Genomic DNA, 22,752 nt, shown 5'->3' on the forward strand with positions numbered 1-22,752 from the left:
ATTTCAACTGATTGCAAATGATTAACATGCAAACATTTTCCAGCATAAAGTGTGGGAAGCATAGCCTATCATCTGGACTGACGTTTAAAAACAAGGGTGTGTGTGTGTGTGTGTGTGTGTGTGTGTGTGTTTTACCTGTAATCTGACATTGCTCTAGCCTCGCAGAAGCGCAAATGACGTCACCTGCTTCATCAACGAGCTTCTCGTTTCTCTTGTTCTTTTCAAGGCCAGAAGGGGGCAACACATCTCTTAAATTGCATAAAATATAACAAATGATAAACATATATTTAGATATATATATATATATTATTTTTTTTTAATTAAAGGTACGCAAACCATTATTATTATTTATTTTTTGGTATTGTAAAACTAAAAAACTAAATTTAGCTCCGATTGTGATTTATTATTTTGCACCAGCTATTACTACAAACTCATATTTCAAACAAGACTGTTTTTGAGTCATCAATATACTATATCAATTATTCAGTACTATACTATAGTACTATACTATCAATACTATAACTAGCATCATAATAAATATTGACTATGTAATCAGTAGGCTATAGGCTATAATGAAAATCACTATTATACATAGGCTAGCTATCAGCCTACGTAACCTTTATCTTTCCTGAACTGTAAGCTCCACCCAAAGCAACTGAGGTGTTGATATCAAATAAATGTTTTCCAAACTATCTCTCTCAATGCCCTGAATCTGAGACAAAGTCCAGCCTTTTCCCAGGTAAGGGTGACGTCAGGCGCCCAACAGCGTCTCCTGTTGTTCCCTGCTACAATTTCAAACGCTGCTAGGACCACGAGGAAGTCCCGCTCCCTCTAACGTCTGATTGGCCAAAACACAATTTATTCAGCTATGCCTCTCTACTATTGGTTTACGGAGTTGTCGGTAAGGAAACGGGTCCAGATAAGCCTGGTGGTGTTTCGCGTCAGGTGAAAAATCGTAGTGTGTTGTCAGACGTTAAAAGTTGTTTTTGCTTAATCAAACTAAACCGTAAACCGTAACTGTTGTTGAAATTTATTCAAATACTAATATACGCGCTGCTTTTTATTTATTCAACTAAAGAGAAAACATGAAGAGTTTGAAGTATCGACTGAAAAAGCATGAAGTTACCATCACAGTAAGTTAAGAGTTTGAAACAGATTTGCTTTGGTTTGTTTTATTTTATGAAAACGACTGAATCGAAATTGCGTGATATTTGTTTCTTGGCATAGTTGAATTACTTAATATATCTTCCGGTGTGTCATTTCATGCACTACTCATAGTTGTTTTGTTCTCAGAGGCTTTACTCAGATCATCTTGCAGTAAGGCAAATCTTTTGACACCTCGTCATGTCTCATTCACTAACATGGCACTGTAATCTTTGTGCTGCATGGTGCAACTTTTTGGTCGAACTTTGGAAACTTGTAATTACACTTGCCTCTCATTGCTGTTGTATTTTGTATTTCAAATTTGTATTACATATTCTGTAGATAAGAGAGAATTTTCTATTAGAATCACATTGAGCTTTTGAAAATGACGAAATGGTTTTATTTTCCTCGAACATGCAGTCTAAAATAACGCAAACAACCTTAAATTCAGATGCAGCTAACACTTGAAATCTTTACCCTCCCCTCTTTTTAATTTCCATGTCAAAGAGCCTGGCACACAGAACCGTGTGGGAAGCTGCATGGGGGGTTAGTTATTGAGGGGCTTTTTCAAGGGTTTTGTTTTGAATTGGCTTTAAAAGGAAGGGATCTCACTGCGTGGTGAAGATGATTCAGAGGAACTGATGTCATGTTCACTCAGCATTTGCTTTCTTACTCTATGAGCTCTGTTTTGACTTGATGCCTTTTTGACACATAGGAAAGAAGCATTTCCACATGCTTTCAGAGCTGGACTATTGTCACTGGTTGCCCTCTGACTTAACATAACACAAAGGACCATGGGAGCACACCCTCTCTTTTTGTGACATGTGTGTAGATGGCTGGATGAGTTCTCTCAGAGTTTCATCATTCATTCAGTAAATTTATATGCGCGCAAATATTTTGTCTCGATGTAAGCGCCTTATTCAAAATATCCCCTATAAATGAACAATTTATATCTTATATCTAAACAAATGTAATTTTGGGTTGTATTAGAAATAGACGAGTGTGAAAAGTCAAGCAGGAAAGGAAGAAACATTTCTGGAATTACAACTTTTTTTTACACATTTGCAGGAGTCTCAAGATCTACATTTTGCAGTTCATTCATTTTACAATTCATCCCAATTTACTAAAGTGATAAATGGCAAGAGAGAGGATCTCTAGTTTTTCCAGAAGAAGAATGTGCGATAATAAACACGTCTAAGTTTATTTGGATTATGCTGGTGTATAATAATAATTTGTTTGTTACATTTATATAGCGCTTTTTCTGAGACCTCAAAGCGCTTTACATGGAAGGGGGAATCTCCTCAACCACCACCAATGGAATATTGTAATAGCCGTGGAGCATGTTAAAATCTTATTTAAAATAAAAGCATGACCAGAAAATAGACATTAATCAGAACAATGTGCTTGTTAACATGGTTACTGACTTTTTGTCTGTGAGGAAAGAGTAAAAAAAGAATGTGTCTTTGGGTCAAACATCAAAATAAGTTGTTTGTAGTTGTACTCTTTACAACATACTGGCACTAGGCTATATGTAGCCTACAGTATACGCAAATGTTGTCACCTTAATGCTGTTCCACACCCATATGAACCCTTTTGTGGAATGCATAAGGGTCCTATGAAATCCAATCTATTTTATTGTTTCCCAAATTCTGTATTTTCCGTTTGAATTTTCTGAATTCCAATATAATGGGAGCAGAAGCAGAAGTTGTCATAGTTTGGTAAACTTCTATAGTGGTGAATGAGAATACATTCAATATTTTTTTTTTGTGTGTTCCCATTTTCTCAAATAGCAAAAGAAAAACTCCACAATAGTGTTTTCAGAACTTAAACTAGTGTTTCCCTAACAAAAAGTGTAAAAAAATATAGAGAGAATGATAACGGCAGTCAGAAGAGAGAAATGTCAATTTTACCATCGCTCCCACAGCTGCTGTATCAGAAACACCCTAGTGTTAACTCGTTTTTTTGTCATTTGATGCAAAGGTAATATAATACAAAGTATAGGCTAGTGTTTATAAATGTACATATATTTTTTTTTTATTAATTGAAAATAGCCTTTAAAAAATGTTGCAGGATTTACGATGCTGATGAGCATTAAAACTCGTCATCACAGTCTGTGAAAAGGGTCCATGGTTTAATTTTTTTAATTTTTTAATTAATAATAAAAAATAGTTTTGACTAAGGAAATGATGAAATGCTCATGAAGTGAACTCTATATAGTGAGACCGCAGATGCTGCCTGAGTGTAAATTGTGCTGCTCGTTCGTACATTCACGTACACTAACCCTGGTCCATATCTCAATTGTGATTTATTATTCATCCTAAATTCCATTCCATTATTATGACCGTATTCTGTGGTTTTTGTCCACATTTTCAGCAACATAGAAGTCATAGTGTCCTAAACGCATACAAACAGCTTCAGTCACCATTCACCTGAATTGTTTTGAAGAACATTACCAAATATTCAGCCAAACATCTCATTTTATGTTCCCCGGAAGAAATAAAGTCAAACGATTTTGGAACAACATGCGGGGGAGTAAGCGATGACACAAATTTCAATATGGGGTGAACTAACCCTGGAGAAGATGTTTAGTCACTGAAGCGCACTTCCATGTTTACATTCTACTCAACTCTGTCTTCAAAAGTATCATAGTGTTCACACAGTGGTGTTTCTTGCTCTGTGGAGCCCTTGAAGCATGCCTGAGGCCTGAATTAAATGAATGCACGATGTCCTAGTACTGCATCTCACTTGCAGTTTCTGTTTTCATTTTTTCAATAAAGTTAACAAATTACCTAAAGCTATCAACCCTTAGACATCAATTTCTCAGAACTCTCTGCCTTAATTTTGTTTTTAGCTGAGTGCAAATTCCACAGTTTACTTTTGATAACATCTAGGCTAATTTATAAACTGATGAATCTAATTGTACTACTGCATCCACTGCCTCTCAACATCATCAAATAGTTTTCTGTAGTACCTAATTTGCTGGTGGTATTATACATGACCGTCATCGGTTATCTTCAAGATTGGCTATTGATTTTCGATGGAGGAAAAAATATCGTAGTAGGGTTTCTTTGTTTAATCACTGAAGCTGTTTGCATTACAAATAACCATTTTAAGGGCCTCTTTGTTCTCCAGCTGTAAAGGGTGAAATCAGGACATCTGTACACTGCTTAAAGGGACAGTTCACATTAAAATGAAAATTGTCATCCTTTTACTCCGGCTCATGACATACCAAATCTGTATGACTATTTCTGTCTTCTGTGGAACACAAAAGAATATATTTTGAGGATTGTCTTTTTTTTTTTTTTTTGTCAATATGCAGACTAGCAGTCTTTTCGTGGTTCTCTTGCACTAGTCCATATCGCAATTGTGATTATTCATCCAAATTTTGTCATATTACACAGGAAATTCCAATTTTATGACTGGATTCTGTGATTGTTGTCCACATTCCAGCAACATGGAAATCATAGGGCCCCTAAACACAGATTAACAGCCTCAGTCACCATTCAACTATATTGTTTGGAAAATCATATTTTTGAAGGCTGGGTTAAAATATTGATTACTTGTTTTTAATCAATTGTCATTTTGAAAAACCGATATCAATTCTTAAATTCTTGTAAATTTTATTATGAAATTCAAAGAATAAATACTGTATTGACACTCTTAATGTAGTGTGACAGATCGCTATAGCAAAGCAGCAGCGCGAAGCGCATGAGAATCATCTCTTCCGCTTTACTACTACTTACAGCACGAAACAAACATGAATGAACATCAGAAGGAATGCTGAAAGATACAGTACAACTTACCGAAATTCATATCACGTGACCACTCAATCAGTGTTTTAAAGGTCCCATTGCATGAAAATTTCACTTTATGAGGTTTTTTAACCTTAATATGAGTTTCCCTAACCAAGCCCTGGGTATTTTTGAGAAAATGAAAGCTCAGAGGGCCGAATCTAGAAATCTTCTCCTTATGTCGTCATAAGGGGAAAGGTTACCTCCCCTTTCTCTTCTTTGCCCGCAAAAAGAATTTGGCCCGCCCATGAGAAAATGAGCTGCGTGAGCGCGATTATTGTTTTTTCCTCGAGAGACATCATGGCCTGCAAACGAACGAAGCATGGCAGTTGCTCAGTGTTTGGGTGTACAAATGAACACAAAAGTATTTTTTCAGTTCCTTCATCCGAGTCTCTGAAGAACCAGTGGGTTATGTGAATTTCTGATGTGTAATTGTTCAAGTTCAGACAGATATTCTTTCTCTCAAAGTCGTTCAATAGTGTTTATGCGCCAGTGACTAAACGATCAACTTCACATCGTTTCTCTTAGTAGGATGAAATAATCTTACTTAAACTGTGATTAATATATACAGAAAACGATCAAAGAGCAATCCCTTTCCAATCGCCCAAGCTGTCAATCACACAGCGCGAGATTATCTGGACACTTGCCAAAACTCGTTATGAAATCAATGACGCTGTTACACTGCACAACGAAGCTCTTACTGTACTTACCTCATGTTTGCATTGGTGAAATCATTAGTGAGAGTGCAGAAACTGCGTTGCAATGATAAGATCTTCATTAATGCGATCAGCAGGCTGTCATCTGCTCAATGCTCATCACTGCAACCTTTTATGTGATGGGAATAGATCTAAATACTTAAACTTCTCACGATTCGTTAATCTCGATAGCTGTAATAGTAAAAACGTATAGGCTATTAGCTGTAATAGTAAAAGTTTTCGAGAGAGTTCCACATGTAATGCTAGATATTTCATATGCAAGCATGTCAGCCAATCACAGCAGTGGGCGTTTACACTGAAGTCTCACAGCAGACACGCCCCTTCAAATAGAGCGTTCAAATCAGAGGCAAAAATCAGGCTAGGAAATATGCTTTTTATTTCTAAATTATAACAAGCTTTTGATCTAAAAAACATACTAACATTATAAGGGCACCCCAGGAAACATTCTAAAATAATAAAATAATCCATGCAATGGGACCTTTAACCACTGAAAGATGACAATAAAACCGCTTGTAAACAATAATGTTACATTTACCTCAGAAAACCCATTTAAAACTTTTTAGTCCGCTAGAAAGAAACAAGCTAGAAACATTACAGTAGGTACATCAGGTACATTATTAGGTACATTACAAATATAGTTACAAGTTATTCAGCTTCGCGTCGGGGTCCTGATCAGCCTGTCGGGGTTGTATTCGCTATAACAACCGCCTCGCTCTACATTATCCCTTACATAGCCTACACATCTGTTAATTCTAACCTTTAATATTATAGTGATGTTACCAACTGGTGTTCCCTGTATTGCTTACAGCATTAGTTTAGAGATTTTTAAATTTTTTTCTTGAGGAAATATGCCATGTACTGTTCCTGATTGACGATTAGTTGATTATCCAATCAAATTGAATTTAATTCCAATTTAATTGCAACTTGTGAATTGAGTCAAAACTTCACATTGTGGAAGAAAATATCTGATTTCATGATTTGATTATAATTTCCAAGCTCTCGTTTTGTTTCAATTCTGATTTTGCATTACACAATTTTAATCCACGATGTGGAGGCAAATTATTCATGCAGTGAATAGCAGAGGTATTTCATTAATAAAAGTTGCGGGGCTGCATTGACAGGTTATGACTGTGTATGAATGTTTCTATGTGTGATTGTGTGTATGTGTGCTTCAATGAAGGCAACACATTAATATAGAACAGTCATTAAACCGACTGAAACATGTCTGTGAAACATTACACAGTTTCAATACACACCTTACAGAATCAAGTATTTAGTCAGACTATGGTATAAAGAGTTTTAGTTTTCATCATCAGTAAAATGTTTTGAAAAGAATCAATCATCCAGTCCACCAGGAATATCGTGCAGTATTTATTTATTTATTTTCCGAATTGATCGGTGGAAGTTCAGGAGTGTATAAACAGTGTATCAGTGTTTGTGCCTGTCTGTCTGAAAGCTTTGCTGTGTCCGTGTCTCTAGTGCCCACTGAGCCTCTCTGAAAGCTTTGCTGTGTTAAGCTCGGGCCCCCAATGTAGTGGGAAACTGACAGTGAGGATTGAAGGTTATCCTAGGATGAATAAACGGCTGGGGATTTCAGGGAGTGGGAATTAGTTGTAGTTGAAAGCCCTCAGGCTGTACAGCTCAAAAGACAGGAACCCGGAACCCAGTCATCAGTACATGGCAGAGCTGATGTTACCGCAGTAAAATGAGTTTCTACTGAACCATTTGATTAACATGTAGTTGCAGTCCAGTTCTCTCTTCATTCCTCAAAGAGAATTCATTTGAGCTTTGATGTGGAGCTGAAGTATTAATTATATTGACAGAGGGGGTAAATTTAAGTCCAAAACAAGGTTTTAGCTTTTTCAAAGTGGAAAAGAAAACCACCTAAGCAGGTTCAGTTTCAAGTATGTGAACCGCACACAATATCAGATGATTATGATCCTCTGTTAGATAAGAAATATGCATCGAAGAAATATTCAAACCTGATAGTCAATGCATTATAAATTATTTGTGGTTTGAAAGCCATCTGTGCTCTGTTCTGAACATGTGCAATTGCCTCGTTTGATCTGATTTCATTAATTCAGGAAGGCTGACTAAAGGGAGAAAGATGATGTTTCAGACAGTTTTTGTCTTCAGACAGTTTTTGATAACATGAATGTCATTATGTTGTACTTGAAATTATTAAGCTGATCCACTGCATGAATTTCAGAGACTGATTAATAAGTGTGCACTTTAATGCAGCTTAGTTTTAGCATTTGCATTGGCAGGATTTGGAGGGGCAGGATAATGTTTTCACAAAGTAAACTTCAAAACAGTCTTGCAAGAATGACGCAACACAAAAATAGACAGCAGAAAACTAGATTGCTCCCATTAGTGAACAAAGCTGTCTGCATAGGAACCAGCCAATGCGGTGCACATTCAGTTAATGGACATCTCATTCCTATGTGGAGTTGCACAGCAGCTCCAGCCTTTATGTATTATATCTTCTGACCACAGTTCAGCTTATGATTGGATCAAGATCAAATTACCTGGGAACATATTTTAACACAACTGAAACAAAGACTACAATGTGTGTTTGTGGCCAAGTTATGTTGTAGCACACTCTGTCAATGAATGGTAAACTATTATGAAGTTTGTGAAGTGAATTGAGTCTTTTTATTTCAGCAAGTTTTATGTACTTATATGCTCATTTGAAAATAGTAGAAGCTAATGAAGCAAGAAGCAAATGTTTAATGCCATTTGATCATTGATCCTGAAACGCAGGGCTTATCAGCAAGTTTTTGGTTGTATGCAGGCTTTTTGTTGCACTTCCTCATTCCGTTTTCGCAGAAGTCATCCAGAGGTTGGTTGGAAAAGGAGTGAGATAGAAGAATGAGCTGATGTGTGTACCAGATGTCACCCAGTTGTATGATTGCTGTTGACAGCATAACATCTGGCACATTTTCTCATCGTCCCCTATTTGAATTATTTTCACTCCTCCCTTCCACTGTATTGGAAACCAAATCTCTTTATCTGTATCAGTCTCGCTGTCTTGGAATGGATCTGAAAGGACATGAGACATTTCTTGCCTCACCCTTTCTGAAATCAACTTGCATAACCAAAGCAGACACTTTCCTGCTAAAGGATAAGAGACTGATTCAAGATTGTATGCATATAAAACTTTTGAGTTTGAGAAGCTAATCAAAAATACCAGTAATTGGCTTTGTTTTGAAGTGGCTTGCTACAGATATATGTGCTTAAAGCTCTCGGTATTAATATTTCTCTGTGTTTTTTTTTGTTCTATTCTATTCTTTTTATTTTATTTAATTTTTTTACTGTTGCTTCTGAGGGCTTTAAAGCAGATGCGCTTGTTAAGCAGTAAAGCAGCTGTTTTTCAGTTGAGCCATACAGCCATGCTTGCCCACACTCGTCTTGTACACTAGAGTATGTGTGTTCAAAACGCGTACAAACAACACACTTCCATGACTTTGATGTATGATTTTGAGACCTTAGTAGGGCAGGACTCTCCTCTGTCTTTCTTTATCTCCCCAGAGTGGGATCAGATAACAGTATGTATCTCTGTAGACATGATGCGATAGAGAATACTTTTGTTTTTTTACTCATCCATTGCTCTTTCTTCTCCTGTTTTCCACTTGGCTCTTTTTCCAGAGATTCTATTGAATGCCTTGAGTATTAATTTCATATGACATAACTTTGAGACATTTAATGTATTCCTGGTATTCCGACTTTCACATATTATTTCTATTTCACTTGGCTCCTAATTCGAACAAAGGAGCAGAAATAGTCATGAATGGCCCCAAAATCTCATTAATGGTTGGCACTAAAAACAAAATATGAGAATGGACAAGATTCAGGGAAAGATCTGTGCTGAACAAAGCATTAGTGTTTTGTCACTCAAGAAAGATCTATATTTGTGTTAGTGTTTACTACATGCATGTTCATTTGTACTTAGTACTAATGTACCTCAGTAAATGACTCTAGGATGAAAAGTGGTTTAATTGTCACTGTGTTGAGATGTCTGTAAATGTAACTTCTGGACAGAAAAATGGCAACTATCATGGCTGAAATAATTATATCAATGCTTTTTTCTCTGAGTAACGCAAAACTTAAATGCGCAATAATGCAAAAGCATTGAAATACATTTTTCCAACCGTCTCATATTTCTTCCACCATCATGTCCTTTTAGGGGCTCCGTAGGAATGGACTGGGATTGAAAAACAATTTGAGACCATTGTCGGTCATTTTAGAAAATAAATCTTTGTTCATTGTATTATTCATAAATTTTGTTGTTGTTGCTCTAAAGATGTAATGTAGTGTAATATTTTCCTTTAATACAAGTGAATGTACACAACAATCAAGGATGGGAGTTTTGGCAATTTTTCATTTTGATTACTGATAGTTCTCAAAAAGGAGTAGGCCTACTCGGGCTGGGCGTGCCCGTCATGGTGATGATGAAAATATTTTAATAAAACTCTGTTATGAAAATTAATGTTGACAAATAAAAATGACAAATTTATCAAAATATGACTTGAAAAATAACTGCTATATTATCAATGTTTTTGAAAAATAAACATCTAAAAGGAATAGCGGAGGTGAAGCTAAAGAGTGAATGAACACCAGTAAACTGAAGCACGTTCTATATGACATATCCTATATGAGATTAATCAGATATCCTAGATGCACAACATACATAAACATATGCACAATATAAACATAAACTTATATCTGCTCAAAAGGTAGCCAGGTAACGCAAGTGCTAGCCAGAAGGTGTTACTCCTGTTGTGGATGTGCTCTTCCTGTAACACAGGCAACTGGAGCACAAATAATCCACAACATTTCCAGTCGGTGTTTCTAGTCAAATTAGTGTATTTTCCGAGCTTATAATCTAATGTTAAACCTATAGGAGTGTGAATTGGCACTGGTCTCACGATTCAGTTCGATTGCAATTTTTATTATGTCAACGATTCAGTTAAATATCACAGTGCAATATTACTGCAATATTACTGCACATGGCTACATTTTCGTCAATCATACAAGCAGTCCGATATGAACTTTTTTTATTTTATTGAAACTGCTCTACACATTTTATTGAAACATTTTATCTGCTCTACGCTAGTAAATTCAAAAAATGCATGAAACTGTCATGTAGTGACTTAAGGTAAATGCTCACAATAACGCTAACGGTCACTTTACAGTGTCGCAATGACCCTTTTTTTTGTCAGTGCCTCAACCGTCAAAGTTTAATGAGAGCGTAGATGACAAGAAGCTGACTGAAATTAGCTACATTGAAAACGTATGGGCTCTCATATCCTACACAAAGCTCCCAGGGTGAAGTTCGGGGGTTTTGTCCTCAAAATTATGAGCATACATATACCATTTATGGAGAGTATTTTAACTTAAGAGCTACAAGCCATGCTCATTTTCTCTTGTCATTCTTTGTCATAAAATGCAAGGCATATGGCGGCATATACGGACATTCTTTTCAGGTTTGCTGGTGCTAAAAAAAAAACACGTACTTTCCAGTAATTTCTTCAGATTATTGCTGTTGTTGTGGCAGTCAACAGCAGCACAGTTTAACCCTATGCTCATTTTAATTTGATTAACAAAATCACAAAGTATCCTTTTCACTACACAAAATAACCGTTTCATCTATATAAATGTTCCATTCACTGCCTTTCATAAAGCTCTTACTATCAAACTTTTGATTTGCATCTCTTCTCGTTCAGTTGAATACATTTGTCTATTATTTAATCCAACTGATCCTAATGGTTAATGAATGAATCATTTGGTGCAGCCATAGATTTCTATAGGTATTGATTCTATAGACATAGTTTCTATGTTTGCAATTGCAACTGAGAGAGAGAGAGAGAGAGAGAGAATGAATTTGTGAACATAGAGTACAAGGAAGAGGAAACAGTCAAAGGAAACTGTACTGTGTACAGTAACATCAGATTGACCAGAGATGCATCAATAGAAGGGAAACAGATGGCATCAAATCCTTGTGGCTGTGTCATACTTCATCACACCTTTTGATAACACACTGTATAACATTATGAATTCAATTACATAAGTTAGGTAATGAATTTTCTAATGTTGCAAATTTAGCCTGTATTACTGTAATTCAGCACTAAGGGTTATTTGAAACACAAATCTTGCATTGTTTGCTATTAAAAGTACTAAACTGAAAGAAGATCATACTGTTGTGTTTCGGTGATTAAACCAAATGTTCTCATTATATATTACAATAATCTTGCGTTTGAGACACAATGATTATGTGGACTGAAATGTGATGGGATCAGGTTTTGAAAGAATGAATAGCTGTGTAACAAGTGTGATCAGTTTGAATTTTTGTACTACGAGTTTTGAAAATGTACACCTTACCTGTGAAAATGGTACCAAAGCGAATAAAAAAAAAATTATATAGAGGATTCTATATAATAGCACATCTTGTACTTAACTGTATTTTCATCTACTTTATGAAGTGATTCCAGTCATCCCTCTGCGTTTTCAAAGCCATGACCAGAAACGATTTTAATTGGCCTACGGTTGAAAAATATGATGAAAAGTAGCACTGCTGGATTATTAACAATATCATCAAAGGTTTTGAAAAAGAAACATCTAAAAGGAATATCACTGTCTCCAATAACCCAATCATAGTCAATGTCGGGCATTGCATTTGAGCTGACGCTGAAGAGTGAATGACACCGGTAAACTGAAGTGCTTTCTAGGACATCCTAAATGAGATTAATCATCAGATATATATGAACATTAAAGTAATATTTTGCACAAAAGGACACGCATGCACACATGAACTTGACTGTGCTTGTCTAAATGCATAACTTCCGTTGTGGATGTGCCCTTCCCGAAACAACAACGCTGAAACACGGGCAACTAAAGCACAAAGAATTTACGGCATTCCATTACAATAGTGTTCTCATTATACTCTCATTAGCTGCGCTTCTTGCACTTAACTGTATTTTCATGATCAAAGTGATTCCAGGTATCACTGCAAGCTTTCAAAGCCACAGTTTCAATGTATTTCGCCTGTCTGGATGGCATGCTGTCTTAATGCTTACCAATCAGACCTTAGGTACCGCCAAAAATGCCGCAATAACCAATCAGAAAAAACTAATTATATATATTTTTTAAATCACAACGATCATTGATTTCATGATTGATCGTTGCTGTCACGCCCGAGTACTCGAGTGCTCCTGCACATCCCTAAAAAAATTTTTTTTCAGGCTGTTAATAAATCACTGTATATAAATCATGTTTTAATGTATTTTTATTTATTTATTTATTTATTTATTTATTCCCATCTGCTTAATGTTTCAACATAAAGCAACTATTGTGGCGGTTAAAAAAGGTGATAATACCTTGTTTTTTTATAATCTGCAAAAGAAAACACTTTAGTGCCAGCTCAGGAGCTGGAGAGTCGGATAATGAGCTAAATGTGTTGCTGCATATTGATCGTTTGGAATGTACATGACTAACAAGAGGCTACAGTCCTGCATGCAGAGACGGCATTCACAATGTTGATGATGCTTATGAAAGAATACTCTTTAATTCTGGGCTATTTCACCCCCAAGGGGGGTCTGGGATCCCAAAACCTTTGCATTGGTTCTATTTATTACAGCTATCAGATGCTGATTTGATTTTAAGGTCACCATGAAATAATTTTTTTTTACCATTCTTGTTTTTTTTTTTTTTTATGGAATATTGCAGTGTTTATTAGAAATGATTTGTCCATGCACGTCATTATTAAAAAAAAATTAAAAATCATGTGCCCTCGTATCTTTAATTAAAGTAACTTCCCCTCCCACTTTCAGTGACATCTCTTTTCTTTATCTCTTCTCAATCTGTCACTCACAAAAATCCAATCAATGGATCCAATCAATTCCCGTTAGACAAAATCAAGTCCCGACTCCCGTACCACATTTTTTCTTGTTCGAAAACAAGCTGTAAAAGCTGTTTCACTATGAAATATGTCACAACGGGGAAGATAAGACTATCACAACTTCTGTTTCATGCCGACTTTAGCAAAGCATTTGTAGTAAATGTATAGCAATTTCCTGTTGTGTTGAGAGAAGTGTTCATATAATTTGGGAGTAGTGCTTTTACTGTTGATTTTATTGATGCTGAAAAAATTTTGGCCTCCTTTATGAAACATTGAGGCTTTAGCGGATGATCTGTTTTTTGGGTACAGGTATACAGTATACATGCTGTTTTGGAAAGAGACACTATGAAACTGGGTCTCCAAACACTCTGTGTGACAGCTTTTGATTTTGTGTGGCTCTTGTTCAGCTGACCTCAGCAAACACAAACACAAACACACACAAACACAAACTCAGCACTGAACCACAGTAACTTTAACTGCAGTTGCGTTGGTTCACAATGATCAGCAGTAAAGAAACCTGACAAAAGGCGTTTCTCAGACAGATCCCCTAAATTATTTAAAATATTACAGGAGCATAGAAGCAGATTTAAATTTTGTCAGTCACATTGGATGGTTATATTTGATCAAATCCACAATAGTCAAGCTTGCCTTATGCATCATAGAAGACTTGTGAATGCACTTCAGGTTTCATACAATAGTTTGGAAATAAGGATTTAGGACTGCCTCCTAGAGGATAGACATGGCATTAGCTTGAATGCATTTCCCTTACATAGAGCTTGAGTTTCTACTTTGCTCCATCATGAAATAACTGTTGTTAAACCAGCTCCCCCTTGCAGGGACTATCCAACCCCCGTTATTTATGTTTGGTAAATGTTTACTTGACATAATATTATGCTATTATGTTTTTTCTTAAAGGGACAGGCTTTCAAAAATGAAAATTGTCATTTACTCACAATCTCGTCATTCCAAACCTGTATGACTTTCTTTCCTTTTGTAGAACACAAAATAAGATATTTGGAAGAATGTCTCTTGTTTTTCATCCATACAATGCAAGACAAAACTGTGTAGTGTTTTTTTTTTTTTTTTTTTTTTTTTCATTTTATGTGCAAAAACATGTTTTCAAAATATCTTTAATGCTTCACAGAAAGTAAGTCATATAGGTTTGGAATGACATGAGGGTGAGCAACTTTTGGGTGAAATATGTTTAATTTAATATTTAACTTAGACAAAGTGTTGTTATTATTATTATTTTAAATTCCCAGAAGTGCCTGGCAGTGTCTTAAGGAGGCCTACCATCCCAGATATAGCTACTAATGCAAAGAATACTTTTTTTTTTTTCTTTTTTCAAGTTGAGAACCATTTAGTAGGCAGTGTGTGTGTGTGGTATGGTATGTAAGAGGAGGAGGGGGAGTGGAAAGGAGATTCCAAAGGGTGTAGTGAGACAAGTCCTAACCTGCCATTCTCAACATTGGTTCCCAAGCGGGGGGTTGCTAGGCTTTTGCTGGCACTGTCCTTTCACTTAACATTCAGACTCACAAACAAACAAACACAGACACACACACTCATCTTTTACTATCTGTGCTTCTGTTCTTCGTCTGCACTGATCAACTCTTATTGTTCTCATCAGAGTGTTTGTGTACCTTGTGTTGTTTTAGTTTTATGTTGTTTCAGGTGTTTCTCTCAGGCAAATGCAATATTGGGCCAGATGAACATTTCTTCTCTTGTTTTTCCAGTGGGATTTTTCTGAGACATAGATGAGATAATCGAGGTCAGGCAAATATTGTTTTAATGAAATATGTGGACCAGTGAATTTCTGGAATGCTGTAAGCAATTTTTGCATTCAGTTCTTTTAAAGAATTATTGATGTAAGTTTGGGTGGGACATATTGAAGAGACCGTAAAGGCATTGACAATAGCTCAAGTTACATGGTACTTGTTAGTCATGTTCTCATTCCAGTCTGCTTCAGAGCTGTTAAGTGTTGTAACTTTGTTTTAAAAAGTGGGTGGGCCAGGAGGTTGGGGGTGGGGATTATTTGCTAATACAATGCTATCAGAGATGTACAATAACAATTGCAGAAATAATAACATATTGTTGTCCAGAAATCAATCCCAAAAGAACATTGAGTTTAATTTATCGACATAGTAATGTGATAGTTTCATCCTTACATTTACGAAAATACAATTTATTGTTAGTCCCAAGGTTTTTGACATCAGTGCATAAATACATAGTTCCACATTAAACGTTTCTGCTCTAATGGTCTGTTGGTAGAACTTTCCAGCATGTCAGAGGTTTTGGTTTCTAATCCGCCGTGTGTGTTTTTTTTCTCATAAAACCAAAGATGTTTGTCAGTGATTGTTTATCAAGAGCAAGAACGCGTTTGTGTGCATTTTGGTAAGTGATTTCACCAAAACGAAGAGAGTCCCCACATGATAGATTAAAGTGTGTGTGTGTGTGTGTGTGTGTGTGTGTGTGTGTGTGTGTGTGTGTGTGTGAAGACGAGCCACAGGATAACACTGTATCCACGGCCACAGATAACAGCGGCAACAAGCACTCGGCATGATTTCAAAACAACACATTCCTGCACCAGATTGCCTCTTATTTTACACAACGATCAAAATTAATACTGTGCTAGTTCACTGGAGATGTTTCAGTTGTATTAGGTACAGTTGTGCCGCGAGATGTTTCAAAAAGTAGTGGGGACATATCCCACCCGTTCTACCCGCAAATTATGTCTATAGAGCTAATAGACAATAAAAGCTACAATTTAAGTTTTGATTTCTTAAACCAATGACTGTAATCATCATTAGTTATCTAAGTAGGTTGTAGTTCTAATCAGAAGTTGAATGTGCATGTAATTTGTGCTGGGTTTAATGTATGAATGAAAGGACTGCAGGAACAGTTGTCCATCTCCATGGTTAAGTCAGTCCGTTAGGGGGCTCCAGTGTTATTGTAGTTGAAAGAATTGAAATGTGTGAGAGAAAGTGCTGTCAAGCTCTGCTGTTCTCGCCAGAATCCACAGAAATGGGAGCAGGCGAGGTCACTGTAATGTAATGCCAAAAATCCAAAGCATTCCCCACCATGACTGTTATTAAAGAGACCATTTCCTTTTCACTTTATTGGCTTCTCAGATATTTCACCCCTTTCTTTCATTTTCACTTTTTCTCTGATGTTATAGATATTTAATCAAACGTATGAGTTTGATAGTCACTTTTATCCAGCTTTTTTCATTATTTCTATGAACTTTTTTTCAAGATCAGCAAGTGCATAAACAAATCTGTAGAAATATCAGAGCACCACAAGCTCACGTTTCTAGGACATATTTTTCATGGTTTAGGTTTAGACAGCTTGCACATTTAAGAAAGGCTCAATCCAAAGCTCCATAAAACTTGAACTTTTAAATAAATGTGAGTGCGGAGGCTGTTTATTTTGGCCCCTTGACATGAGAAGGAGCCGTATTTAATTTAGTTTGAAATAACAACTGAAAGAGGGGTGACTGTGTGAGAGACTTATAGTGGGAGTTTTCTAGTCTGGAATTCATCCTCATTCATCAGAGTGGTGATATAGGACTCTGCTCTGGTGGAATAAGATGCCTCAGCTTTGATAGAGACGTTGGACGGACTGGCGCCAACCAACAGAGGATGAACTCAGAAGTCATGACTCCCCCTAGCATCCACTTAGATATGCTGTGCCACCCACAGTCTCTTTTTGCCCCTCCTGATAGAATGATGAATAAGGCATCCGATCTGACTGCATTCAGTCTGGTTGAAAGTTTATCTTGACATTTCACTCATTCCGAGTGCATTGACCCATTGCATTTGTGTCATACAGTAAGTGTAGTAATATTTTTTTTTTATATATGAACAAATACTAATATTCATAAAGGACACATTAAAGACACACGAACTGCAAATTATTTTTATTTTTTTTATATATTTTGTTTCCTGAGGTGCACTTATAATGTTAGTAAGATTTTTACATCACAATTTGTCATAATTTAGAAATAAAATGCATTTTTCCTACCCTGATTTTAGCCCTCTGATTTGAAGGGCCGTGTCTGCTTTGAGACTTTAATGTAAAAGCCCACGGCTGTGATTGGCTAACATCTTTGCAAATGAAATAAGTATGTTGAAGACTCTCAAATTCTTTTACTAAGTTTTTACTATTACAGCGGTTGAGATTGACTAATGGTGTTGATGATTATCACATTATATTTTGATCTACTTCTGTCGCATGAAAGGTTGCAACGATGAGCCGATGACAGACATGTCCGTTGAGCACATGAATGCAGTGATCTCGTCATTACAACTCGATTTCTGCACTCTTACATATGCTTTCATCACAACTAACAGTGCAAACATGATGTAAATAAGAGTGTAGACTGTGTCATTGATTGTAACAGGAGTTTTGGTGTGAGTCCAGAACTCAGTCACTGATAAACTCGCGCTGTGTGATTGACAGCTCTAGCGATTATAAAGGGAAGGTTCTTTGATCACTTTCTATATGTAATTTAATCACAATTTTAATAACAGATTATTTTCATGCTAGAGAAACAATGTGAAGTTGACGTTTAGCCACAGGCTTGAATTACTGACTCATAAACACAATAAAATGATTTTGAGACAAAGAACGTCTGACTGTACATGAATCGTTACATATCAGAAATCGCTAGGGATGGGTATCGTTAAGATTTTAATGGTATTACTACTCTTACCGATACTGCTTATCTATCCGGTACTTTAACGGTATTCTTATCGGTTCTTTTTGTTATATTAAAAAAGGAATATATTTTTTTACATAATTAATATTGCTTTATATTTTGAAATGTAAAATAAATATCTATAGCAAAAGAAAAAGCAATGCTTTAACAAAACAAATAAAACATCTATGCTATGCAGAAGGGTGCAGGTTTTTTTGTTTTATTTACAGAAGACATAGGACACTTTTTTTTTTTTTTCAGTAATGTCTACTGACATTATTAGATTTCTTTATTATTTCATTATTAGAAGTTTTTTTTTTCTTCTGTTGAAAAGGAAAGTTATTTTGAAAAATGGGAGTTACCAAACAGTTGCTGGTCCCAACCATAGACTGTAAAAAAATATGGACGTAGTGTCCGTGACGTCACCCGTAGGTTTCTGAAGACCGTTTTTGAAGCCTAAAGTGGGCGTGGCGACCGTCGCCATCTTGGTAGTGCGTCACTCCCGAATTTATTTATTTTTACAGTCAGACAATTAGCTGAGGTAACATGACGGCTAACAAACAGCAGACAAACGGCTAATGATGACTAATGACCACTGCAGCGGGAATTCACCCGTCACTCAATAGTGGACACCCTTAATTATGCAGAACTTTAATATAGGCTTAATATAATGTAAACGGATGAGTTATAAAAAAATTCACCCCCCTCACAGTTGTCATGAAGGGAAAAATAAGCTATATAGACCAAAGCCACTTTTTGCACCAGGCTGTAAACGTATTTTTTTTTTGTGCTGTAAAGTTGGGTATTTTAACATGGGGGACATACAGATTTGACTCACTTCTGCACCCAGCCTCAAGCGGCCAGTCGATGAATTGCCGTTGAATTCACTTCCGTGTTGGTTTCAAGAGAGAGACACGGAGGTTGCCGCTTGGTCCCATCTGACGTCCATAGCATGTTTATTCCTACTATGGAAGTCAATGGGGACCAGCAACTGTTTGGAGAGCCACATTCTTCAAAATATCATCTTTTGTGTTCAGCACATAAGAAAGAAATGAATTCAGGTTTGGAACAACATATAGAGTAAATAATGACAGAATTTTAATCTTTTGGGTGAACTATCTCTTTAAGAACAAGCGGCAGCATGTTTACTACTTGGCTACTGTCACTTTAAGTACGCATCTAATAAACATACATATGACACGCACCCGATTTTCTCTCAAATGTTTGCTTTAACTTAAGACGTTTATGCGTTTATGTGAACCTTGTGTGTATTTGACAGTATTAGCTCAATAAGACTCAAAAGATAACTTAGTAACCAGGTGCTGTTTGACAGGCTTTTATTGCCTGTGTGTTTCGGGTGTATGCGCTCAGAAAAGCGCATGTTAGAACAGCGCATCAGCACGCAAATTAAATTGTTTAATCAGTAAGGCTTCAAAGCACATCCAAATAATGAACTTTTGTACCTCTGCGTTAACATGTGATGTGAAGTAGCCTACATCGCATTATAGAGTATGTTGAGACGGAGGCACTAGAACTGCAACTGATAGAATGCACTGTGGCACGATACTACAATATTTCTTCAAAAGAGGATCGTCGAGACATTTCCGAAACAAGTTGATTTCAGAGCTTTCACAGAGGTTTCAGTAAAAGCTGTTTTTGGACTAACAAGGAAGTTTTGAGTTCTGAAACTTACAGGATGTTTTTATAGTACAATGACCTCTTATATGTCAAAATATCAAGGAAAATTGGATTTCTCAGTTCATGACCCCTTTAAATTGACCAAAAGTGACAGTGAAGACATTTATAATGTTACACAAAATATTTGTTTCAAAATAAATGCTGTTCGTTTGATCTTTCGATTCATCAAATAATCCTGACCAGTTTCTTTCCACATAATAGCACAACATTGAGCTCCAAATCAGCATATTAGAATAGTAGTGAGAATATGTTTGCTTTTAATTAATGAAAGTATCTTGCCCTCTGACATTTTTTTTATTTGAACTGTTGCCAAATGCTCGCACATTACCCAAATACAGGCACTGGCATGCCGTCGAGATGTAAATTTTTCATTCCCCTCTTATCTGTTGATATTCTCTCAAGTGTTTGCAGAATAATGAGCACTCTGCTCTCAGACATGACTCTCTTTTAGTTTTAATTGAGAAGCTTTTTTTGACAGATGGTCAAGGACTTCATAAGAAAATATTTATAAGAGACTGAGGCAACACTTAAATGTATGAAGTTTCTTAATAGTGTCGCTGAAATCTCGCTAGATTGTCCCATGATGGTTTAGAATGTGTTGAGAATTATGCAGTGGGGTTCTGCTCTGCAGAAGGATGAAACCTGAGAATGACACTGTACAGGTCAGCAGAAATCTGATCTTGCACTTTACTCAGCTGTCGGAAGTGGAGGAAAATAGCAAGGAAGTGGTCTGGGCACTGGGTCAAAGGTCAAATCAGAACATTGTGATCAAACAGCTGGACGAGACCCAAGTGTGTCTCTGTGTTGCACTGATCTGATGTTTTGACCCCAATGTATTTTATATAGGCTATTCATTTTTATTTTTATTTATTTATTAATTCTACTTTTTATAAGTATTTTTATATATTTATTTATTATAGTATTTATTTATTCTTGTTTACATTCACTTTTGACATAGTGTTTAAATTAATACCTTGCCAACCAGCCATTTGAACCAAGAAATGATTATGACCATGGTATCATTACCTTGCTACTGTCCTGTATTTCTGGCATCTCTACTCCCTAGTGTAGCATTTTTTCGCTGACTCTAATGACACCATAGGAGATAACTGATGTTAACTGGTGGGGTCAGTGCCGACTAGCCTATAGTTACAACCGAAGATTAGATAATGTGTGAGAAACCGATACGCCCTAACTCAATTAACCATGTTCGGTGTTGCCATGGCAGCAGTATGCCTTGTCAATCATATTAACGGGCGCGTCAGTGGGCCCGAGACTGCTCTCAGCCAGTAGCTGTCTGCGTTTAGCTATACTGTAGATGTAAACACAACGTCTTCCAACAGTTCCTCTCTGCCTTTCTTTAGCATACCGACACACTTCGCTGAGATCATCAAGATGCCTTTTGGGAAGATAGAGGCCCTAATTAAAGCATCTGTTTATCCCAGTACTCAACAACAGACACTGGGTCTTAGCATAGCCGTAGAACTTCAGATAGTCTCTAGTTAACTACAGTCAGTGAGCACAGTAATACAGGTTAGACCCTCATAATACAACTTTAAAACCACCAGTGACTCACTAAATAGTTCATAAAACAATATCAAGATATTGCATATAATCTGAATGTGTTAGCTGTAGCTGTTGTGAAATAAATTATTTTAAAAATATTTTTAACATAAGGTATACGTTTCTTTGATTGTGGGCCAGTGTTTTATTTATATATGATACAATAAATTAATGATTTGAGTAGTTTGTTAAAGGACAAGGTCAGTATTTTACACTTAAAGCCCTGTTTTCAGATCGTTTCTGATGAAACGGTTAAGATTGAAATTTGGACTCATGCTGCTGTCCCGAGAATTTTCGGTTTCTGTGGTAGCACCCCCCCCCCCCCCCCCCCCCCCCCACCTCCACAATGGCTGCATAGGTGCACTGGAACAATCCTTCCTAAAACGCATTAAACTTTCGTTTCTACCACAGAAACCGAAAATTCTCGGGCCAGCAGCATGTGTCCAAATTTCAATCTTAACCGTTCTATTTCATCAGAAACGATCTGAAAACAGGGCTTTAAGTGTAAAATACCGAACTTGTCCTATAACAACAACAACAACACTGATGTGTGTAGTTGTATCCATTAAAACGTTAAACCAGTTTGTCATGCTCAGCACTAAAGATTTGGATCGCATTGAAAATGTGACCCAAGATGTTTTTCCTCTTGCATAATTTTACATTGGTTGCATTAAAAAAAAAAAGAAAAAAAAAAAAAGAGTATATTCCATCAGTATGCTCTGCTTAAGGATTGTGATATCCAGCTGTGCGGTGTTTTTGATGTGGAATTAGTGATGGGGTAGGCTGAAATCCAAGAATACCGTTTCTCCCTCTCTTTTCCCACCTTCAGCAATCCCACCCTCTACAGTCACATGAGAGGGTTACGTCTGCCTCCAGAACTTTCTAATACAGCGTGACCGCTCTCTGCTCCACTCCAGGGGGGCTAATTCAACAGCAACTCATCCATCTGTGGTCAGTGCTGCACTAAATCAGACCTGTTGATGTTGGATGGCATGTCACATGTCTGATGGGATGAGAGATTTTCTGTGTAAGAGTTATGGTAAAATGACAAACAGATTTAAATGTCATGCGATGTCATAGCTGCAGGTGTCCTTATGTGGGAGCAGCAGAGAAGATGAGCTTGTTGAGTGAGTTGTTGTGCAGATTTCAGCTTATGCCATTTAATAATTCATAGTTGTCAACATATGGCCCTGGGCTAGTGCAGGTAGTATTTAAAGCACTGACTACTCTTTAAAAAAAATTATAAAT

At 36.6% G+C, this 22,752-nt stretch overlaps 1 protein-coding gene and 1 long non-coding RNA gene across 2 annotated transcripts in view; both read left to right on the plus strand.

Annotated features, from left to right (window-relative positions):
* Positions 1-907: 907 nt before the first annotated feature.
* Positions 908-22,752, plus strand: part of uacab (uveal autoantigen with coiled-coil domains and ankyrin repeats b) — a 48,785-nt gene continuing 26,940 nt past the window's right edge. Inside the window, exon 1 of the mRNA XM_082162233.1 lies at positions 908-1,133. Coding sequence (XP_082018359.1) covers positions 1,086-1,133 — 48 coding nt within the window. The 5' untranslated portion in view covers positions 908-1,085. The remainder of the gene's footprint in view (positions 1,134-22,752) is intronic.
* LOC309490234 lies at positions 15,665-18,487 on the plus strand. The gene is made up of 2 exons (XR_014202645.1): positions 15,665-16,004; positions 16,043-18,487. It is a non-coding gene; the product is annotated as an uncharacterized lncRNA (long non-coding RNA).

The sequence above is a fragment of the Leuciscus leuciscus genome (genome assembly GCF_965113295.1).
Source record: "Leuciscus leuciscus genome assembly, chromosome: 2".
NCBI classification, from domain to species: Eukaryota; Metazoa; Chordata; class Actinopteri; order Cypriniformes; family Leuciscidae; genus Leuciscus; species Leuciscus leuciscus.